We start from the raw sequence: 24,001 nt of genomic DNA, 5'->3' as shown, positions 1-24,001 counted from the left end.
TTCTGGATCTGGACAAACTTTGGTTCTTTTCATCTTGGCAGGAAAGCAGTTTTAGGATATTGACAAACAGAAGCCTGTCAAAGACTTTCAAGTGCCCTGAATCGATCCTCTGATAAATGCAACGTTCAAACCGTACTGAAATCTTACTGTAATAGCTTTTATCCCTTTACCTGAGGGTAGACCACTTCAAGTCTCTATGTGACCTGAGCACCAGGTTGACATTGCTGCTATCAGGAATAGATAAACTAGGAGATTTGCCCTCCAGCCTAGATTTGAATATAATCATAATTTTTATAATAACAACATAGTTCAATACTGAAAACATCTATCATTTCTATAGTGGTGATTATGTGGCGGGCACTACTTTAGGAGCCTTACATGTAAATCCAGGACAACCGCTAGGGAATTTCCGGCAGAATCCTGCCTGCAGGTTGTCTCTTTAGTCCCCAAAGAGCCTGATTCTTTAGAACCTTCTTGCTGCTTCATCCCATGAACCCTGGGATGCAGTTCTGTGTCCGTCCTTAAACAGCTTTCCCAGATTTAAGACGCTTAGCACAAGCCATCTGGGTCCCTGAGCAAAAAACAAGCAGAAGGAGTTAAGATATATTGTAAGTGCAAGCATGCAAATCTGTGAAAGAAGCTGACTTACACCCCCTGCCCTGGAGCGGCAAGCATCAATTTCTGCTACTACGTCTACAGCAGCTAAAATTGTGACTTGGTTGCACCAAGAGAAATTCTGCCCCCAAATTGTCACTGAAACATCCATGTTGGTAAACTCTGGACAAGTTAAGTTACCCCCTTGACCTAGTGGCCCGATGAGACTGGGCGGTCCCTTATCGATGGAACACTTCTGGCTTCTGTGCCCAGTCTCGGTTTTCCTCCTGCCTCTTGATTGCTTTTGGTGGTTTTTGCTGGCTCCATTCTCTTCACCTGATTTTTATATACTGAATTTCTCAGGTTTCCATCCTGGGTTCCAAACTTTTCTTAACTCTTTCCCTTGGTCACTTTCCCTTTTCCGCCAGTCCTTGGCTTCACATGCCCTAAGCGTCCCCAAATGTATACACGTCCCCCTTCCTGCTGTTCCTGGCCAACACCTAAGTACTTGAGCTGGACCTGGCATCTCCACCTGGTTCTCATTGGTACCCTGAGGTCAGTCTGTCCACAGCTGAGCTAATCTTGCCCGGATTCCCCATTTCCCCTGACAAATCCGTGTCATCTGGACCACCTTTCTGAAAACACCGCACCCCCACTGGGTCTGCGGCCACCCCATCGTTTCTCCAGCCCTTCCCCGCCTGCACCTCCACGGCCACATCAGTCTGCACATCCGCTGCACCAACCGAGCCTAGACTTAGGAATGAAGTTCAGAGTCACGAGCTCAGCGACCTAGTGTTTAGAGCCGCAGGTGCCTCCACGACCCGATTTGTGCCCGGGTCTCTCGTTCTTTAAGCAGGGTTTTGTGGGGTTTCTCAGGAAGCTCCACTGTGCTCTCCGCGGGGCTCTCGTCACCCGTTTCCCGTCCCTGGAAGGCAGTTCGTGGCCCTGGCAGCCCCCTCCCCGTGGGGCCCAGTCCGCAGACCCAGCTGCCCTGGACCCTGCCGGCCTCCTGGGGAGCCACCCTTGCCGCACCTGTGTGAGCCCGTTCAGGGAACCGCCCTGCGCTCCGGGTCCCCGCGGCCCGTGCTGCCTCACAATGGGCCGCTGCGTGGACGTTCGCTGGGCTCCGGGGTGACGCGGAGGTGGGATTCGGAGCCGGGAGCCCGCACCTGTGCCCCGCACCTGCGCCCCGCACCTGCGCCCCGGGGTTGCCCTAGAGGCCAGGCGGGCCTTGAACGGTGAGGGGAGGAGACCCTGCGGGCGGGGGGCTCGGAGGGGAGGCCGCCGCCCTGTCTGCGGTGGTCCTGCCCACCCCACGCCGGCCGGGCGGTGCCCATGGGGTGGCCGGACCATCCCCGCCCCCGGGGTCCTCCTCTCCGGGGGTCCTCAGCCTCCCCCGTCCTCCCCTCCTGGGGTCCTCCCCCCGCCCCCGGGGTCCTCCCATCTCGGGATCCTCAGTCATCATCCTCCCCGCCCAGCATCTGCGCCCCCATCCTCCCCCTCCGCCCAGCATCCTACCCCCTCGTCCCTTCCCAGCATCCTCTCTCCCGGGTCCTCCCCCTCAGAGTACTCCCCCCTCATCCTCCCCTCCCAGGGTCTTCCCTCGGGTCCTCCTCTCCTGGGGTCATCACCACCCAGGGTCCTCCCCGCCCAGCATCCTCCCCCCTCCCAGAGCCCCGGGGTCCTCCTGGAGTCCTCCCCCCGTCCCCCCCCCCCGTCCCTCCGTCCCTCCCCCCTCAGCATCCGCCCCCCGTGAGTCCTCCCCACAGGTCCACCCCCCTTTACCCCCCAAACAAAAGCCTACACAAGGGATCCCTGGGTGGCGCAGCGGTTTGGCGCCTGCCTTTGGCCTGGGGCGCGATCCTGGAGACCCGGGATCGAATCCCACGTCAGGCTCCCGGTGCATGGAGCCTGCTTCTCCCTCTGCCTGTGTCTCTGCCTCTCTGTCTCTCTCTGTGTGACTATCATGAATAAATAAATAAAATTAAAAAAAAAAAAAAAAAGCCTACACAAGCCCATAAATACAGGGAACAGATGGGTGGTTGCCAAAGGAGTGGGCCAGGGGGTAGGTGAGGCTTGAAGGGGGGCAAAATACAAGCCTCCAGCTGTAAGACAAATAAGTCACGGGGGCATCACGTGGGGCACGGCAACTATAGTTAACAATGCTGCACTGCATTTTGAAAAGTTGCTGCAAGAGCAAATTTTAAAAGTAGGTATCACAAAAAAAAAAAAAAACCCACAATTTTGTAACTATGTATGGTGACGCTGCTGGCCAGGCTTATTGTGGCGATCACTTCAAAATACGTACAGATCTTGGATCACTGTTCTGTAGACCTCAAACTACCGTTTGAATATTACACCTCAATCGTTAAAAATGTTCTTTAAAAAAATTGAAAACATGGGATCCCTGGGTGGTGCAGTGATTTACTGCTTGCCTTTGGCCCAGGGCACGATCCTGGAGACCCGGGATCGAATCCCACGTCTGGCTCCCGGTGCATGGGGCCTGCTTCTCCCTCTGCCTGTGTCTCTGCCTCTCTCTCTCTCTCTATGTGACTATCATAAATAAAAAAAAATTAAAAATTAAAAATTAAAAAAATTAAAAAATTGAAAACATTACACCATGAAATGACTTAATAAAGATAACGGTACAGATTTATTTCTTGACAAATCCAGCTTCGTCACCACGGCAAATTTCATTGCCTTTTCCTTTTTGTTCATTGCAGGAACTTCAGAAAGGCCATGCACAATTAACATGAAATGTTAAGATTGCCCAAAAAAGGGTTACCTAGATTTGATCAAAACCAAGATGAAGAAACCTACCTGGAAAACTTGGCAGTACAGAGAAATGCTTCTGCTTTCTTTGAAAAATATGATCGGAGTGAAGTCCAAGAATTGCTGACCACCACCCTGGTCAGTTGGTTGTCCGCCAAAGATGACGTCCGCTCTCAGTTGGACCTGCCGTGTGGAATCATGAGCCAGATGAACAATGTGGGTTTCTCCACTGCAATCCTGCTGACCCCCATGGACCCGACAGCTCTCTTGGACTACAGAGAAGTCCATCAAATCATACGGGAACTGGCCGTCGGGATTTACTGCCTGAACCAAATCCCCTCAATCAGTTTAGAAGCTAACTACGACCAGAGCTCCTCCTGCCAGTTGCCTCCAGCTTACTATGATACCCGAATTGGGCAAATTCTGATCACCGTTGACTACATGCTGAAGGCGCTGTGGCACGGGCTCTACATGCCCAAGGAAAAACGGGCCAGGTTCTCTGAGTTGTGGCGGACTGTCATGGACATTGACCCAGACGGAAAGCCGCAAACACACAAAGACATTTTTGCAGAGTTCAGTGCGGCAGGTAAGAGAATTTAACAAGCGCTATCTTTATTAGAAGCCATATTTTTAAAGTGATTTATCTTTGTCTCGGTTGGAGTTTTCAGCTGATGCCTTTTGTCTTACAGAGCCTCAGTAGGAAAATGCGAAATAGGGCCACGAGTAGAATTCGGGTGCGGAGAGAAAAGTCTCCAGACTTGCAAGCAAAGTGCCAGGTTGGCAAGGCGTTGCCACTTTAGCGACCTCAAAAATGAGTGACGTGAGAGTTGCAGTCAAGGACGGACGGGCATCAGCGCTCAGATTTGGCCATTTAGTGGCATTTGTTTTAAGAAGCAGTTGTTCTTTGACGTTCACGTGCATGGCAGGAGCCAGCAATAGGTTTTAGGGAGGCTGTAATCTTGTCTGCAGCTAATAAGGCCGACGGTTTGTCCTCTGGGAATTGACCGTCGCTCGGCGTCCCCTCCCTGACTGTCCTGAGGACACATCTGTTGCCCGGGTAGCGCGTCGCTCGGCTGTGCTTGAGGAGGCTCCGGTCGGAGACAGCCTGGTGGGTCCCGCGTGGCCTCGGTGCGGTGTAAGCTCTGGCGACCTCAGGCCGAGGGGGACACGCCTAATGCTCCCCCTAATTAGCGGGTTTCCATTGGCGGGATAGAGCTGATGACGGGAACTCTTCATGGTATTTCAGGTGGAAGTGAATCATTTTTTACCTGAATTATCCATGTAAGTGGGGACAACGTGGCCTCAGGGTCCCTTGAGTCCCTTGACGTCTGGCCGCTAATGCAGACTTCACTTCTTAGCTTTTCAATAAGACGCGGAACAATTATAACCACTCGATGTTTAATACGGCCAGTAGGGTTAGGGAGTCTGACAGTTGCCCCACGGTCCCCCCACCCCCGGCCTCATCAGGGTCTACACACGCACATACAGGACGCACAGGCATGCTCCAAGCAGACTCTGATCTCTTCACTTTTCTAATTCTCGTTGAGCTTTTATTTCTAGCGGAGACACACAAGTCAGTCTGACGTCAAGGACCATCACACGGTCCCCTGGGGCGCACAGGCCCGGAAAAGCCGCTAACCCGCGGGCTCAGCCTGCTTCGGGCCCAAGTCGCCGGCACAGCGTAGGCGCCATCGGTGTCCTTAGGCGGCATCAAGGGGCTGGATGAGTGCCCACCTGCTCTGAAAGATTTACCTGTGTCTACAGTCACCGGAGAGCGAGGGACAGAGCGGGATGGTGGGGCCTGCGGCGCCCGAGCCCCACGAGCCCCATGACCCTGGGTCACGGCCTGGCTGCACAAAGTGAGGTCACCCGCCTGTCCCCCCACCTGGGCCCCGGGGCTCCCTGCGTCGGGCCGTGGGCTGCAGGGCTGTGTGGGGCGGGGGCTGTGTCTGGGGTGCTGTGCCCTGGGTGCTGTCCCCTCGGGTGCTGACCCCTGGGTGCCGACCCCTGGGTGCTGACCCCTGGGTGCCGAGCCTTGGGTGCTGACCCATTCGTGTTGACCCCTGGGTGCTGTCCCCTCAGGTACTGACCCCTGAGTGCTGACCCTTGGGTGCTGTCCCCTGGGTGCTGTCTCCTGGGTGCTGTCCCCTCAGGTGCTAACCTCTGGGTGCTGACCCCTGGGTGCTGTGCCCTCGGGTGCTGACCCCTGAGTGCTGACCCCTGGGTACTGACTCCTGGGTGCTGTCCCCTAGGGTGCTGACCCCTGGGTGCTGTGCCCTCAGGTGCTGACCCCTAGGTGCTGACCCCTGGGTACTGACTCCTGGGTGCTGACCCCTGGGTACTGACTCCTGGGTGCTGACCCCTTGGTGCTGTGCCCTCAGGTGATAACCCCTGGGTGCTGACCCCTGGGTGCTGTGCCCTCGGGTGCTGACCTCTGGGTACTGACCCCTGGGTGCTGTGCCTTCGGGTGCTGACCTCTGGGTGCTGACCCCTGGGTACTGACTCCTGGGTGTTGTCCCCTCGGGTGCTGACCCCTGGGTGCTGTGCCCTCAGGTGCTGACCCCTGGGTGCTGACCCCTGGGTGCTGTCCCCTCGGTGCTGACTCCTGGGTGCTGTGCCCTCATGTGCTGACCCCTGGGTGCTGACTCCTGGGTGCTGTCCCCTCGAGTTCTGACCCCTGGGTGCTGACCCTTGGGTGCTGATCCCTGGGTGCTGTGCCCTCGGGTGCTGACCCCTGGGTGCTGATTCCTGAGTGCTGTGCCCTCAGATGCTGTCCCCTCGGGTGCTGACCCCTGGGTGCTGACCCCTGGGTGCTGTGCCCTTGGGTGCTGACCCCTCGGGTGCTGACCCCTGGGTGCTGACCCCTGGGTGCTGACTCCTGGGTGCTGTCCCCTCGGTGCTGACTCCTGGGTGCTGTCCCCTCGGGTGCTGTCCCCTCAGGTGCTGACTCCTGGGTGCTGTCACCTTGGGTGCTGACCCGTGGGTGCTGTGCCCTCGGGTGCTGACCCCTGGGTGCTGACCCCTGGGTGCTGTCCCCTGGGTGTGGCCCCGAAGCACTAGGATCCTGGCATTTAGACCCTCCGGGGCCACTCGGGTGACATGAATCAAGCGTCTTTAAATCAAGATGTCACCTTGGCCGTTGAGGCCCCTCGGGCCCGGGGCTCATCCCTGTAGGTCGGCAGGACAGCTGAGGTGGCCGGGGTCGCCAGCCTGCCCAGCTGCTCGGCTGCTTCCGTGACTGACGCAAGGCAGGAGCTCGGTGAGGACCGAGCTCCGTGCAGGTGAAGGAGCAACAGCAGCGACAGTGGCTTCCGGGGACGTTTGAGACTTGACCATCCTGACGGAGCTGGTATTGGCTCTTGGGTCCCTGCGGCGATGGTGCTGGAAGCTCGTTCCCACCAGTGAGGCCGCCCGTGGGCGCTTCCCCCCCGAGGAGCAGAACGTTGCTTCGAGCTTTGGACCTTTAGGGGAAGGGCCCGAAGGAGTCTGTGTGCACCCTCGGGCAGGGGTGCGCGGGGTCCCCGCCTGGCCGAGCCCCCAGCGCCCCTGGCCGTCTGCTGACCGAGTCAATGATAAAGGGCGAGACCAGCAGGAGGTGGCAGCGGCCGGCGAGTGACTAAGAACACAGACGACGGGAGCGGGCCCACGGAACGAATCCGCGGCCGCCGGCTGGGCCTGGGGCTCCTGGTGCCATCGGGGCCCCCCCAGGGACCTGTCACGGCCATGCTCCCGGTGACAGTGTCACGGTCGCAGTCTAACGGGGCGCAGGGGAGCAGGGCCACCAGGACTAAGGGGCCTGCAGGCTGTGCGAGCTCTGGCTCAGCGTGGCTCCGAGCAGTGACGGCCACGGGCAGGGCGCAGGCACCCTCCCCGCCGTCCCACGTCGCCCTAGGGCCCTGCGGCTTCCAGGGACCCCAGGCTCAGAGCTGCTCGAAGAGCTCGGGCTTCGCACAGCGCGTCACCAGACGAGACAGGGGTCAGTATTTCATGGCCAATGCCTGGGGACCCGGGCCAGGCCATCGAGGCTCAGGCTCCTGCCCGCTGCACTTGAGCGATGCCGCAAGTGTCCCCAAATGCAGCCACCCCTCCACGTGCCCGCTGAAGCCCTTCCCAAGACCAGCCGCCTGGCCACGAAGACAAGCAGCACCGGGCAGGGGCTCCTCTCCTGTGGCCCTGGGAGTCCTCGCGGGCCACCACCGCCACCCAGGCCTCCAGGCCTGCCCCAGGGTCCTGTGTCACCCAGGCCTCCAGGCCCCCCCTTGGTACTGCACAATGATGGGAACTAACCGAGGAGAACACCCCGCAGACATTCTGGGGGACCCACGAGGCAGGAGGACTCGTGGGCTCCCCATCACTTACCGCATCGGAGCATCCCTGTGAAACCTTGCAGGCCTGAGAGCCAGGCCTGGGGACGCACCTTGACTCGGGCTGTGGCCCTTCATGCCACAGGATGCAGGAAGCAGCAGGTCTGGAGCCGTAGGGGAGCAATGTCTTCAGCCCAGGCTGCCCCCCAATTTGCACCTGAAAGGAGGGCTGAAATCGGGGTGGGTTACAGAAACGACTCCAAGGAAGGGAAGGAGGGACAGGAAGAGGTGAGTGCAGGGGGCAGCAGTCCCGGAAGCCCCGCTGAGCTTCCCCGGCCATCGGCTGTCTGGGGAGTCGCGTGGGGCCACCCTGAAGCTGGCGCCCAGGGGCGAGGGGGGCAGGGTGAACCCTGGCTCGGGTCCCGGGGTTGCCCAGAGCCCAGGGACTGGCGGCCCGGGAAGCCACCCAGGGATGGGGGCGGTGCGGCCCGTGGGGGCAGCACAGCGTCGGGCTGTTGGAGGCCACAGCAGGGAGCAGGTGGGGCAGGGCCAGGGGGCGGCGAGACCCCAAGGTGCCCACGCCGGGGGACGCCCGTCCTCCCAGGGCTCCAGAGGACAAGGAATCCGGCCTCCGCTGCCTGGGCAGGGCCCTGGGGGCCAGTGTCGCCCTGCAGGGACAGGCTGGTGACAAGAGGCCCGCATCGCGGGCCCCCCCCATGCCTCCTGCCCTGCCACCTGCAGCCTGGGTCCGGAGAAGCAGAGAGAGCAGGCTTGGGGGCAGGAAGGAGGTCACGGCTCGGGCACCTCCGTGACCTTCGGGGGGCAGAGGAGGCCTCGAGGTCAAGTCCAGGAGCAGGAGGGGGGACACCCAGGGTGCCCGTCGCCGCCTCCCACCTCCACGACATCTGATTTTTAAAATTCGATCCTTTCTTGTTTTTGACTTTATTATGACTTTGCACCTATGATCTGCATGACGTGTTGTGGTCACATTTCCTTTTTTTAATGACTTTTTGTCTCTCGTGACACGAACTGTGTCATTAAGAAAATTAGCTGAGTTCTCCGATGCGGCCCCAAACTTTAGACCAGGAATCTTGAACTCCTCCCAGGAACTGACATAGGAGGCGGCGCAGCGATTCCAGGGCTCCCTGGGCCGAACCCCCGAGTGTTCAGGCACCTGCCCTCGCACCCCCCCTCCGCCCCCGGGCCTTGGCCCTACCCTCCTCCCTTCTTCCCTCCTCCCTCCTCCCCCTCCCATCCTCCTCCCTTCCCCCTCCCATCCCTCCCCCACCCCCCTCTCCCTCCCATTCCTCCTCCCACACCCTCCTCTCCTCTCCTCTTCCCCCTCCCCATCCCATCCCTCCTCCTGCACTTTCCTCCCCTCTTCCCTCCTCCCCCTCCCCTCCCTCCTCCCTCACCCTCCTCCCATCCCTCCTCCCTCTCCCCCATCCTTCTCCCTCCCTCCTTCTTCCTCCCCTCTGCCCTCCTCCCTCCCATCTTCCTCCCTCCCAGCCTCCTCCCTTCTCCCTCCCGTCCCTCCTCCCCCATCCTCCTCCCTCCCTCCTCCCTTTCTTCCCTCCTCCCCCTCCACCCTCCCTTCCCTCCCTCTTCCCTCCTTACCTCAGGCTACTAAGTTCGAGAGATGTCAACAACACCTTGGTTTATGTTCAGATTTTTTTTAATTGTTAGAAATACGTTAATTTCTTTATAATTTCTTAATTTAACTTTTGCAAAAGGAAAGTGAATCATAGTGGCCATTTAAAAATCCAAGTGTATTCTAGCATTTTGCGCTTGTTTAATAGATTTGAGGAAAACAAAAAGGAAAAAGAAAGGGAGGCATATTGATGTACCATTTACACTTTTAAGGTGTCTTGTGTTACAGACTCCAGATGTTCTACGTATTTTATGATTTTGTGCAGTTTTCTCAAGCTTAGATTAAGGGTAACATTACATGTGTAAATGTCCTTAAAAAGACAACTTGACAACAAGGAAGTCCTTAATTTTGTCATAAATGGGAAGAAAATGAAACAGGATATTTGTCACTTATAATAGAGTAAAATCAAGTTTTAATTCTTATTTAATCACAATTAGCAGGAAAGTTCTGTATCACATATGTTTAGCTTCCAATATCAGCAAAAACAAGAAATGTGAAAATGATACTTTTTTTTTTTTTTTAGCCAAGTGAGAAGCTGAATCCCTGCTTAAAGGGAGATCACATTTTTCGTTCTTCCATAGTTAGCCTGATTAAGTATGGGGCTTACATTGTTTCCATGGTACCGTATTTGTATTTCCTCCAAAGGGCATGGAAAGTTAATTCTCCAAGCGTCCATCCTTCTAACTGCTTAGCTACCACTCCTCCACATGCTATTCATCTTTAACAATTTTTTGGCATCTCACTATTCCTTTATTGTCACTTTAGTAGGATTTCAAGATGAAGCTGAGTGTTCAAACTACTCCATTTATCCAGAAGCCACATATGATGTTATCATTATCTAAAATTTTTCTTTTTTACTGTGAAGGTTTGGTTGATATTACAAAAGATCCAGACTTTAATGGAATCTATGATGAAGACATGAATGAAGATCCAACATATGATCCCAATAGCCCTGAAGAAAAGGCTGTTTTTATGAAATATGCTGAAAACATTATGCTAAAGTTGACATTCAGTACCACACAAGTTCAACAGTATGAAAATGTCTTTATATTTGAAACAGCCTATTGGCTTACTAACGCTATAAAATATAATCAGGATTATCTTGATATTTGTACCTACCAGAGGCTACAGCAAAGGTTATATCTTCAGAAAAAGGTTATTCAAAAGCACTTTGAGAAGAAAAAAGAAATCAGAAAAGGGATAGGATACCTAAAGCTAATATGTTTTCTGACTCCATTTCTACTGAGTTTAAAAAAGAAGATGAAAGTTCCATATTTAAGTAGTCTACTTCAGCCTTTTTCAGGTAAGTATATCACCAAAAATCAAATATAAAATAATTATGTATGTGTGTGTGTGTGTGTGTATAACATATATACATGTTAAATTTATTTTTTTACTTTGTTAATTTTTTTGTTAAATTTATATTTAAATTCAATTTTGTTTGTAGTGAGTGAGTCCAGGCATGTGATTTTGCTGTAGCCTGTTAAGAAAAACAAAATTTAATTTCTCTAAAGTAGTTTAAAATACTTGCTATATGTACTTGATATATATTTATACCAATTATATGGGCTATTAGAAGACTTAAAACAAATTCTGAAAAAAATAGGGAAATATGGCATGTTCATGATGGCACAACCTGTGAATATGTCATATCTGATCGATAAACCTACAAATTCAATGCACTTCTATGCAAAATCCCTATTGTGTTTTTCATGAAAATTTGTGAATTGACTCTGAAAGTAATATGGAGCAGCAAAGGATCACGAATGGTATTACATTTCTGAAAAAGAGATGAAAACATATTTTAAAACTTTACTAATGCGCTAGCACTGTTCTACACAAATAAACCAATGTAAGAAAATAGAGAGCAGAAATAGGACTGTACTTACGTGGACTTTGACAAGAATGTAGTGCAAACTATTCCTCCCACCCAGGTTAGCACACAATTTATATATTTTCATTGATGCCCAAACATGTAGACTTATCATGGCAGGCTTTCTATTCAGGTGGCAAGTTTTCAGTAGAAATTTTGCAAATCATGTACCGAAAATTTGTATCATGGGCATTCAAATGGTCAAAATTATTATGCTTATCTGTGTGTGAACTACTTACAAATGGGCTCATGACAATTCTCGTCCTGGGGTGCAGGTAGGAGAGCAGTGTGTATAGAACTGAAAGGTCTTTGATTAAAGAGAACGTTAGCTATATCTGTAGTGTTTTATTACTTAGATTATTGAAAGCAAATATGACTAAATGTTAATAGTTAATTCCAGGTGGTGATATTAAGGTGTTGTATTATTCATCGTAGTTTTCTGTACCTTTTACATTTCTCCAAATACATTACATACCTTACACTGATGAAACTGTATTCTGCTAATAAGTCAAAATATTGAACTAACCTAATCATTACTGGAGCTTTAGAAAATTATTTTTCTTTTTTTTTTAAAAAAAAAGAAAAGAAAAGGTGTCTTTTTTTTTCTTTTCTTTTTTTTTTTTTTTTTTACAAATGACTTAATCTTGTATGTAGAAAATCTTAAGAAATCTACCCAAAAAAGCTACTAGGACCAAGAAGTGAGTTTTTAGCAAGATTGCAGGATATAAAGTCAATATAAAAAAAATTTGTTTTTATACATCAGGTACAAACAATTGGAAATAACTCAGTACTGTTACAATAGCTTCCAAAATAATGAAACTTTTAGGGATAGAAAATTATTTTTCTAAAATAAATGTTATATGTGTGGTTTTATTACTTTCCAACAAAGTGAGCTAGTTATTTTTGTCAGTGAGAAATACCCACCTATTTCTTTTCTTAATGTCTCTTTTTGCCTAAATTAGGTCAGGTTAAGCTTTTATTTAGCCAAGGATTCTCTGAGGCATAGTTTGTTTTATTTTTTGTTTTTTGGGGTTTAGTCAAAGATTCTCTGAGGCATAGTTTGTTTTTTGTTTTTTGTTTTTTGAGGCATAGTTTTAAACCTTTTCTGACAATTAGAGGTAAGACATTAGTCTTGAACTCACATATAAAAATCAATAAGTAGAATAATGTTTTGACCATTCTGTTAAAATGTGTATACAAACTATAGAAAATGCCCAAAATGAATGATATAAACATACTGTTGTGTTTAAGATATGCACTAAGACCATGATTCATACACTATAATTGCCAAGATTTTCACTTAATGGAGATTTTTTTCACTTGGTTTGTGTAAATGAAAATCTAGATCTTCAAATTTTGATTGTGTATGTGTTTTCACTTTTTAAATGAAACTTTGTTTTCATTGTTGGAGATGACAAGGTCAAGACAGAGCGAGAATTGCCTCCATTTATTTATGGACGAGACTTTAAATGCCAGCACTTTCACTACAAAGAGGATCAATATTTTCATGTTCATGGAGGAATTGAATTTGATATCAGCACACCTTCAATTGAGAATGCTTTGGAAGATTTTAAGGTTTAAATTATTGTTGTTCCTGAAATTATTGTTTGTCACTTCACGATTCATTTTATCTTATTCTCCATCCAGAAAGAGTCTCTGTTGGCACAGGCACTAGGCCGGGCTCCCAATGGCTATCTTTCTAACTCACTAATTTTTTCATACATCGTGTAACATGCATGAGTTAAGTGCAACTGCATCTGAGGCATGTTAGGTGTCAGAGATAAAATGATAAATAAGCTAGGTACAACGACCTCTTCTCACCGAATTAACAGACTTTTAATCATAGTTGCCCTAAAAGTTAACCAAAAGTATCGTAGAAATCCTTCAACATTCGCTACATATTCTTCCATTTTCCTTGAGGATTAGTATTAGAAGAGAGACCCTCTAGAGTTTAGGAACAACAATCTAATCTAGAATTTAATATAAACATTATAACATTTGAGTAATTGTTGCTTTTCTACCTTCTTTACATTGTCTTTTCTTTTGTATTTTTTCCGCATTTCCGAAGGTAGGAATTGGATACATGGAGTTATCGTTATAGTCTAGTGGGATATTATACTGAAATTTATCATTTATGATATAAAATTTCATCTAAAAGAAGTCATAATTGTTTAAAGTTGTTTAAAGATATGTTTTTAGTAATGTAACTCCTATTTTAGAACAATTTAGAAAAAATACGGGATTGTGCTGCTAATACATTTGCAGAAGATTCAGGATACAAAGAATATTACTCGATACCAGTCATGGAACTTAATGGAAAAAGGTAAGGAACTTTCAGTAATTACTCACAGTAGCCACAACTTGTTGAAAGCTAGGAGAAAACAAGGAAAGTGTCAAAATGCAAAGGCTAACTTAATACCTCAGCATAAGATGCTAGGACAATAACCCCCATGAATGAAATATAGACTCAACAAAATACTGAATAGCGTATTTGTTACTCATGTTCTTTGTTACATTCGGTGTAATAAGCCTTAGACGTGGGGATCAGTTCTTATGACTATCGCCGGGGTTACATGGGGATGGAGGTAAGGATCAAATCCTGTGGGCCTGCTGAAAAGCAGTGGACTCAGCACAAAGCCCTTTAGTTCCATAAAAAATATGGCTGAGAATTCTATTCCTCTGCTGGGGCTTGTTATGTGGATCATCTTTTGAAGTTGGATGTTTCTCAAAGTTTGGAATATGGAAAGTTTGGAAATTTGGAAATTTGGAAGTTTGGAAATACGGAAAGTGGAACTCTGGGCATTGTTATTAGAAGGTGGAGACTTGATATTTAGAAGCATATAGGAGAAGTTTCTTTTGTTTTTGGTTTTGTTTTTGTTTTAAGGCATGGAAGTGGCTCAGAGGACAGGACCAAGTCTAGAACTCTGGAGAACCGCAGCTTTTAAATGGGGCGGGGAGAAGCTGAGGAGACAGCCAAGGAGACTGAGAAGGAGTGATACAGGGAGAAGCACCAAGAAATAGGATAGAGTGGAAGCCAAATGGGGAGAATTTTTAAAATAGAGACATAGTTAAAAGCATCAAATTCAACAGAGAAAAGGGCCACGTTGACTTAAGACCAAAGAGAACACACTAAATTTGGCAATGACTTGGCAAGAGAATTAGTTCTGGTTAGAAGCTGCGTGTAGTGAGCCGAAGGGTAAAGTTGGGGAGCGAGCGTTCATGAGATGTGACGAAGTAAAGACAAAGATTATAAATGCATGGCAGTGGGGAAAATACCAGAAACAAGGCAGAGGGTGAAGCAGCATAAACAATGAAAGGTAGATCTTTTCACTAATACTGCCTGGATGTGCACATGATACTAGGCCATGCCAAAGACCGTGGGGCTAATGACCTTCATGATTTTGGAGAGAATTAAGTAATAGACCCCCATGCTTTTAGAATGGACAGTTGGCATGCGTCTCTCTGGGGGTGGAAATCTCTCGCTCGGGGATCCAGCACCTGTTGACATTCTCCACGTACAACCCTTGCCAAGCTACATGGTATCATGGAAGCACTTGTGAATAATGCTCTGTTCGCCCGGGTTGTAGAGTCTGGCTGGAATGCAGAGAATCCGGTGAGGTGAAATCTGCTTGGTAAGAGGTGGGCATGGACGCAGGAATATGCTTGACAGGAGCTCACTGCCATTGACTCTAGGGGGCTCAGTCCCCTTGTTGGAATGGGGTGCCGTGGTGCAGGCAGCTCTACTTTCTGACTATGCACATTTGCTCATCAGCGTTGGTGAGTGGTCAATAGCTGGGTGTGCACTTGCAGGCTTTCAACGCCAGCAGGAGCGTGTTTCCCAGACCCAGCCGGCATGGGGAGTGGAGATCATCAGTGGTTTCCCGGTTCCTGAATCAATTCCTAGACGACTTTGAGTTTCATGATCTCCACCTCCAGTGATTCCTAAGACTCCAGGCGCTCCTGCATCAGCTCTCAGGTCCCATAAGCCAGCTGTCCTTTCCTCCTTTTCTCGTCCGATCCCCTGCTGGGCTCCTGGCGCTCAGCAGGCCCCGTGAAAGCAACTCGGCGCCACTGCAGGCACTGCTGGCTCTGTTGCTTCTGCTGGTGGGTCTGGTGTTCGGGGTTCGGGGCTGGCTCCTCCTCATGCCCGCTAAGTAGCTCGCATCAACTGTGAGGCATGTTGAAGCCAATCCAACGATTAGATTGTAAGTAAGAGTCAGAATATCTGTTCCCCAATGAAGTGGGAAGAATTTCATTCCTGATTTTTTTTATTGGCTTCAAAGAAGTGCTACCTTGAGGCCCCCCCCCCCCCTTGGTGCAAAAACAACTCTTTTGGTCATTTTGCCAACAGTTGTTCTTTTCTGTGATGCAGGGATCATTCTGTGTTGGTGCTGGACCAGCGAATAGTCTGAATGATTGAAAACATGCATCTTTAAAATCTCCCCTCTTTGATTTTAGGGGCATTGTTATTGGACTGGGCTCATGTATCTTGGTGTTTTCTTTCCTAGAACACCGTATCTCCTGGGAAACCCGTGGTCCCTTATAAAAATAGGATCAGTTCTGCTGGCCCTCCAGGCATGCCTGGGAACATCTAAATCCTAGATTCATTTTGGTTCAGGTTGGGTTCTCCTACCATACTAGAATCAAAAAGTAGGGGCCACAGTTAGATACTCAGGATTTGGCCACCCGTAAAAGTATAAGAACTCATAAATTATTAAGGTGACAATAACTGGAGCAAAAAGATTAATTTATGCCAATACTAAAATATCTTTTTTTGGAGGAGAGCGGACCAGCATTATGATACTGTTGTGAATATGAAGAGGCAGGCCGGAAATCATCTTAATGTGATGGGGTGTATCAGGGATATAGGAATGTAGAAGCTCCTTAGAAACTGGGTACAGGGACGCCTGGGTGGCTCAGTGGTTGAGCGGCTGCCTTGGGCCCAGGTCATGATCTCTGGGTCCTGGGATAGAGTCCTGCATCAGCCTCCCTGCATGGAGCCTATATCTCCCTCTGCCTGTGTCTCTGCCTCTTTCTCTGTGTCTCTCATGAATAAATAAATAAAATCTTAAAAAAAAAAATAAGAAGAGGCCGGGTACAGATTCCCAGGCAGAAGAATATGAAGGGAGTTACTTTAAAAGTGAGGCTCCCCTATGGTCCCTGCTGATGTGCAGTCCTTGGATGAGGTCTGTCTCGTAACACCTGCCATCTGAGCTTTCCATGCTTCCAGCATCATCTCTGTGTGGGCCAGCATAGGTTGTGTATCCAACCTTGGGTGGGGGGGGCTCACAAAATTCTGTGGTGAGAGATTTTCTCAGGGTATAACCACCTTCACCACCTCTTGCTTCTCCAGTTTCTAGAGTAGGGTACCCCCTCTTGGTTCTAGATGCTTGATGGGACAAGTAAATTGAATTTCTAAAAGAGGCCAACTCACATTCCGTTGGTATTTGTTAAATCTGTGAGTCTGTCATTGCCCGAGCCGTGATCTAAGAGTGCAGCACTGAGTACCCGGGCCCGAGGCATAGTCAGCCACTTCCGGCCTCATAGTCACTTATCACAGCCAGAGCTAGCTCCCTGGAGCAGCACGTAAGAAGAGCTTGGGGGCCCCAGGACTCTGTGGTTGACGCCGGCGCCACTCAAAGACCAAAGGATGTCCTTAGTGTGTTCCCCTGTGCCTGCACCTCTAGAGGCAGTCTTATGGGACTTGGGGTATGTGTTTGTGGTGTCTACTCCTGGTAGCATGTAGGACACTGAGGGAAGTGGTAATTTAGTCATGCGTCATAAATCAAGCATCTAGGGATGATTCCCATGGCTCCTTAAGGCCCTAGAACCTACCACTACTGTGATTTGAAAGCCTTCAAATCTGAGTAAGAGTCAGAATATCTGTTCCTCAATTTTGGAGGCTGGGGTCTAAAAAGTTAGGCAAGTCCCCAGTGATGAAGGCGGCACGTCCACAAGTCAGGGCCCATGGGAAACATGACAAGTCCCACCACCTGGGCTGGCACTGTATCTGAAGGTGCGGGTTAAGACAGCCTTTAGTTTATATTTTTGTGGTCTAGTTTCCTTTTGGGAGGAAAGGATGGTGGACGGGAAGAGTGACAACCTCAAATAAATGCGAATAGGTCCCCAAATATGCCTCCATCCCTGCAGAGATCTATTATATTCAGAGAACTGGGATGGAAGTAAAGGTCAAGGAAGAGAGTACATTAGCCTCTGACCAGCTCATAACAGAGCATTTCCCTAAAACCTCCTTTTTCAATCAAGTGCAATTTTTTAATTTATTTATTTTTAAATTTTTATTTATTTACTCATGAGAGATACACACAGAGAGGCAGAGACACAGCCAGAGGGAGAAGCAGGCTCCATGCAGGGAGCCCGAAGCGGAACTCGATCCCAGGACCCTGGGGTCATGCCCTGAGCCAAGGGCAGAGGCTCAACTGCTGAGCCACCCAGGCACCCCTCAAGTGCAATTTAAACTACAGTTTTATGTTTAATTGTTATAGAAAAATCCAGGTTAGTCAGCATAGGGGAAAAAGTAGCAAATGACTTCAAACACAGAAAGATTTATATTTTTTCTTTATTTTTTTATAGCTACTATGTGATCTGTTTTGAACTTGAAACCTTCTATCATCAGCTATATAAGACAAAGTGGTGGGGAGCCATAAATGAAATCGTGAATGTTCTGAAACCGAAAAGACTTCCACTAACAGATGCTCAATTACATGAACAATTTAAGAAAAAATTTGGATTCAAAAAAGCTATGAAATGCAAGGTATTTCAGTAATCATCACATAATTGGTATAGGAAGCTATTATAGATAGTATGTTATTATAGATAAGTACATGTCTCAAATTTTTATCTTAGGGATAAATATTAGGTTAAATAAAGTTTTCAATATGAAATAAAAATTCCACATTTTGCCTGTGTGGAGGCTATAGATTCCTTGATCATACATTTCTGGTAAGGTATATTTATTGTTATTTCCTTAAGCTAAACTTTAAGTGTATTTTGAAAAAATTTATTCTGGGCCTCTTAATAATTTTAGAGCATCCCGTTTGGTATGAAGTCTGCTGTTGAAAGAGGATTATCTGCTGTTTTCCATACATTTAGCCGTAAAACCTCAAGCTCGACCATCAATGTTTCAGATGAGGCTGGTTACACTATTTTCCATCATGCTGCTCTACACAACAGAGTCGCCGTGATATGTCAACTGTGCAACGCCAACTTCAACGTCAACCAGAGACGCTATATTATGTTTAGCCAAGGTACCACAAGGTTCTTGAAATTTAAACTGTTTTTCTTTTATTTATTACCACTATTCAGAATTAAGAATATGTGTTAATTTTAGAGCAAGATTATAATTTGGTCTTGGTACCTAGAGCAAAGTGGAGAGTTTTGTTTCTCTTATGTCAGAGGGGCTCCTTGCAGTTCTCAAAGTATCACCTATGGCTCTCCTATAGTAGTATTTATTTGTTTATTGTGTCTCCCTCACTTAAATATGAGCCCCATAAAAGGCAATGACTTGGTTTACTTTGTTTGCCACAATATCCGAGCGCCCGGAAGACAGCCCGGCATCGTAGGTGCTCAGGAAGCGGTTGTTGGGTGAACGCATGGTGGGGCGGATGCAGGGAAGCATTTGATAATCACTGTGGTAATTAATATGCAGTGATGTCCTATAGAAATTCAGAGAAAAGGTGGATAAATAGAGAACACAACAGGACATCCGTTTCTTAGCCCAGAGTTCTCAACCAGGGAGTAGTTTCTTCAAAATACGTAAAATTAAATTATAATTAATAAAAAATTATCCATAATAATATTTTTTTAGATTAATGGCTCCTTTAAGGCTTAGCTTTGACTTTAAAAAACCCTTTTTTCTGATTATTAAGTATGCATACTGATATATGCATTCACGAGAATAAATGTAACCAGTATAAAAATGATAACGTTGAAAATGAAAGCAGAAGACGTCCATAACTGAAGAAGAAAATAGAGATAAAATATCCGGAAAAGCTGATGCCTCAAGACTGGCAATAAGAAATTACAATTTTATATTTTAACTAGATTTCTTAAAAAGTTGTGTTAAATTTTCATACACCGAAACAAAATATTCTGCCTTCATCCTGTTGACTACAAATAAATTCTGTTCCCTTATCAATGTAATTAAAATGTCCTGATAGTAAGACACTTCGATTGATGACAATAGAGCACAAACTCAGTTAAATGTAGATGCAATGAGTACGCGGCTTTTTACAGACGTACCATAGTAGAAGCCGTTTTTGGTGTGAAAAAATTCATTTGTAAATTGAAGTCTCTCCTTCATCTTGTGACTGTTTGGATTTCCATTTGGTAAGAATTGGGTAGATTTTGAAGTATGGAAAATGTGCAACTCTGCCTGCAAGTCTGCGCACAGGACCCCACAGCTCAGAACCGCGCAGGCCTCGGGGGCGCCTGGGGACAGTGACCCGGGCCACCCCCACCCTCTGCGGGGTCGGCCTCACCGCCTCGCGGTCCTGGTCCAAGCGGTCCCGCCCTCGGCAGCTGGACGTGGCCGCTTGTTCCTATTCCCAGGAGTCTGTTTTGACTAATGTGGGGGAACTGCTGTACATAAATGATCATACTGCTGTTTTCCTTTAAACAGAGTCATCAAAAATGGACACGAAAAGAGAAAGAAACGGTAAGACGTAAGTAAAGTCGCTGGTGCTCGGAAAGCTTATTGCACGTGTTAAAACTCTCCTTACGCTATACAGTCTACCAAATGTCCCGTCACAGGACAATGTCACATAATGATGTTTTTGTATATATTTTGAAGTATTTTTCTGTCCATGGTTATTTATTCATATTTCTCTTACGTCTTGTTCTTTTTTTTTTACCTGTGGAATTTGTAGTTACCTCTACTATTTTTATAAAATCAGGCCCCAAAGTGGTTTTTATGCCAAAAAAAAATGCAGTGACTATTATCCAGATACGCTGCCATCTAGCGACAAAAACGATCTGTGAGGTCTGAGGATGAGGCATTCTTGACTGAGCTGAGAGATGGGACCTAAGTATTGAATACGGGATGAGCACTGGGTGTTATGCTATATGTTGGCAAATTGAACTCCAATTAAAAAAAAAAAAAGGAAGAAAAAATAAATTAATTAAACAAAAGCCTACCTAAAAAAAAAGAATATGGAGATTCAGAAAACATGTTAAAGGGCCCATCTTCCCTCTATAGATGTCTCTGAAAGACCCCCATGCCTTCATACTCTACACAGGATGATTCAAGAGGGGCTAATTTTTTTCAGGTTTTAGCCATATTTAATTGACCAGTGACAACCAGCTTCAGCTTGGTTTCTTCAGAAAAACCAGAACACACAGCCAGCAACACAGTGAACCTGACATGAAAGTCTGAATCATAGCATAATGTAGCCATTCTTCCAACTCAAGAGTTTAACTTCTTTTTTAAATTCCAGCATAGGGATCCCTGGGGGGCTCAGGGGCTAAGCGCTTGCCTTGGGCCCAGGGCATGACCGCAGGGTCCTGGGATGGAGTCCCACCTCGAGCTCCCCACAGGGAGCCTGCTTCTCCCTCTGCCTGTGTCTCCACCTCTCTCTCAGTATCTCTCATGAATAAATACATAAAATCTTTAAAAATAAATTCTAGTACGATTAATGTACAGTTTTATATTAGTTTCAGAGGTATAATACACTGATTCAGCAAGTCTATACATTACTCAGTGCTCATCATGGTCAGTGTGGTCTTTTTTTTTTTTTAATTTTTATTTATTTATGATAGTCACAGAGAGATAGAGAGAGAGGCAGAGACACAGGCAGAGGGAGAAGCAGGCTCCATGCACCGGGAGCCCGACGTGGGATTCGATCCCGGGTCTCCAGGATCGCGCCCTGGGCCAAAGGCAGGCGCCAAACCGCTGCGCCACCCAGGGATCCCGTCAGTGTGGTCTTTAATTCCCGTCCTCTACCTCACCCATCCACACTCCTCCCCTCCAGGAACCACCAGTTTGTTCTGAATATTTAAGAGTCTGTTTTTTTGTCTCTTTTCTTCTTTGTTTGCTTTGTTTCTTAAATTCCATATGTAAGTGAAATCATATAGTATTTGTGTTTCTCCAATCTACCTATTTCACTTCACATTATATTCTCTAGATCCATACATATTTGCAATGGCAAATGGCATTGCAATGGCAAGATTTCATTCCTTTTCATGGCTGAGTAATATTCCATTATATATATAAAATATATAATCAAATTATATTATATAATTTTATATGCATATATCACATATTTCCCCATTCTTCTATTAATGGACGCTTGGTCTGCTTCCATATGTTGGCTATTGTAAATAATGCTGCAATAGACATAGAGGTCTGTGTAGCCTTTGAATTAGGGTTTTTGAATTCTTTGGGCAAATGCCCAGCAGTGTGATAATTGTATCAGATGGTAACTCTATTTTTAATTTTTTGAGGAATGTTTCCATACAGGTTTTCACAATGGCTACACCAGTCTGCGCTCCCACCAACAGTGCATGAGGATTCTTTTTCCTCAGCCTCCACACCAATACTTGTTTCTTATGTTTTTTATTTTACTCATTCTGATAGGTATGAGGTGATACCTCATTGTGGGTGTGACTTGTATTTCTCTGATAATTAGTGACGTTGATCTCTTCATGTGTCTGTTGGCCATCTGGATGTCTTCTTTAGAGAAATGTCTGTTGGTGTCTTCTGCCCATTTTTAAATTGGATTATTTGTTTGTTGGGTGTTGAGTTTTATAAGTTTTATATATATTTTGGATATTAACTGCTTATCAGTTATATCACTTGCAAATATCTTCTCCCGTTTAGTAGGTTGCCTTTTAGTTTTGTTGATTGTTTCTTTCACTGTGCAGAAGCTCTTTATTTTGATGTGATCCCAATAGTTCTTTTTTGCTTTTGTTTCTTTTGCCTCAGGAGCATATCTAGAAAGATGTTATTGTGGCTGATGTCAGAGCAATTACTGCCCATGAACTCTTCTAGGATTTTTATGGTTTTAGGTCTCACATTTAGATCCTTAATCCACATTGAGTTTAATTTTGTGTGTGGCATAAGAAAGTGGTCCAGGTTCATTCCTCTGCATGTTGCTGTCCAGTTTTCCCAACATGTTGAAGGGATTGTCTTTTTCCCATTGCATCTTCTTGCTAAGGAGGGATCCCTGGGTGGTGCAGTGGTTTGGCGCTTGCCTTTGGCCCAGGGCGCGATCCTGGAGACCCGGGATCGAATCCCACATCAGGCTCCCGGTGCATGGAGCCTGCTTCTCCCTCTGCCTATGTCTCTGCCTCTCTCTTTCTCTGTGACTATCATAAATAAATAAAAATTAAAAAAAAAAAAGATTTACATTTTGCAATGACGGATTGAAGAGCAAGAGCAAGGTGGGAAGCTTAGCGTGGGCGGTGGAGGCAGCAGAGAAGGTTCTAGAGGTGCTTAGACTTGGTGGCAGACTTGCTATGGAGGTGAAGTGAGAAGGAGATACTGGGTCCCCAGGTTGCTGGTTAGCAGAGCTGGCTGGATGCTGCCGGCCTTCGGATCTTGGCCGCAGAGGAAGAGGACCACGTTGGTAGGGAGGGAGAGACCGTTCAGTTTGGAGTGTGTTACGCTGAGGCGGTGTGGACACAGCTCGTGAGATGCTGGAGGTAAAGACGTGGAACTTGGAGAGAAACAGTAGATCTAGAGACGGAATCCTGGGAGTCATGAACTCTTAGGTGGTAGGTGGAGCCACTGCAAAGATAAAAAGGCCCAAGACACACCGTAAGGCTCACGTAGGCGTCAAGACAACGAGAAGGTTCAAAGGAGACTGTGAAGGGGTAGCCCGAGCGGTAGCAGAAAAACAGGTGGCGACATGGCATCCCACAGGCCATGGGGAAACAACTATTTTAAACAGGAAGAACCTTACTGTTGAAGGTAAGATAAGAATTGAAAACACCCATTGGAGCTAGTGACCCAGAAAGGCCTTTGTGAGCGTGTTTTTCCTTCAATTTCAGAGGATCTTCCTACTAAAAAATGCTTACATAAAATAGGATTTCCTATTTTACAAGAAACAGCTAATTTGATCGCACACTATTTTATACATGGACTTAATTTTTCATGTATGTAATAGTTTCAATGTTATTTGTTCTTAATTTATGAAGAAGAAGGGTTAAATTTTAACCGTCAGATGTCCTGAGTTAAAGGAATTCTAGAATGGCCTGAATCCATGCTTGCGGTGCTCTTCTTGGAGCTTTTATTTACTTGTTTTCTCTTCTTGGAGCTTTTACATCCCAGCACCAAGGTCTCTAGAGCCTTTATTTCGTGGCACTCAGCTCTGTGGATGGATATGGAAAAGGTGTGGGGTTTTTTTATTTTTTAAGATTATTTATTTATTCATGAGAGACACAGAGAGAGAGAGACAGAGACAGAGAGAGAGAAAGAGAGAGAGAGAGACAGACAGACAGGCCCAGGCGGAGGGAGGAGCAGGCTCCTGCTCCTGCCAACTCCCGCCTCCATCCCGGGTCCCCGGGGTCACGGCCTGGGCCGGAGGGGGGGGTGGGGGGTGGCCGGCCCAGCCCGGGTTCACCTGAGCGCCCCCCCAGGCCCGACGCCCCTGCACCTGGCCGCGCAGGCCTGCGCCCTGGAGGCCACCGTGTGCCTGCTGAGCTTCCGCGCAGACCTCACGCTGGCCGCGGGCCGGGGCTGGCTGCCCATCCACTTCGCCGCCTTCTACGACAACATCGGCGTGGCCGCCGCACTCTGCAGACGGGACCCCGCGCAGCTCGAGGCGGAGGCAGCCGCCGGGTGAGTCTGGG

At 47.5% G+C, this 24,001-nt stretch overlaps 1 protein-coding gene across 1 annotated transcript in view; it reads left to right on the top strand.

The window, feature by feature from the left end:
• Positions 1-3,351: 3,351 nt before the first annotated feature.
• ANKAR (ankyrin and armadillo repeat containing) overlaps positions 3,352-24,001 on the top strand; it is a 48,727-nt gene continuing 28,077 nt past the window's right edge. The window contains exons 1-7 of the mRNA XM_026002661.2: positions 3,352-3,952; positions 10,187-10,624; positions 12,606-12,769; positions 13,414-13,517; positions 17,786-17,966; positions 18,240-18,459; positions 23,789-23,990. Coding sequence (XP_025858446.2) covers positions 3,352-3,952; positions 10,187-10,624; positions 12,606-12,769; positions 13,414-13,517; positions 17,786-17,966; positions 18,240-18,459; positions 23,789-23,990 — 1,910 coding nt within the window. The remainder of the gene's footprint in view (positions 3,953-10,186; positions 10,625-12,605; positions 12,770-13,413; positions 13,518-17,785; positions 17,967-18,239; positions 18,460-23,788; positions 23,991-24,001) is intronic.

This window comes from Vulpes vulpes, chromosome 16 (assembly GCF_048418805.1).
Source record: "Vulpes vulpes isolate BD-2025 chromosome 16, VulVul3, whole genome shotgun sequence".
Lineage (NCBI taxonomy): Eukaryota > Metazoa > Chordata > Mammalia > Carnivora > Canidae > Vulpes > Vulpes vulpes.
The sequence above is the reverse complement of the archived record's forward strand: the minus strand, read 5'-3'. Positions and strand labels throughout refer to the sequence as shown.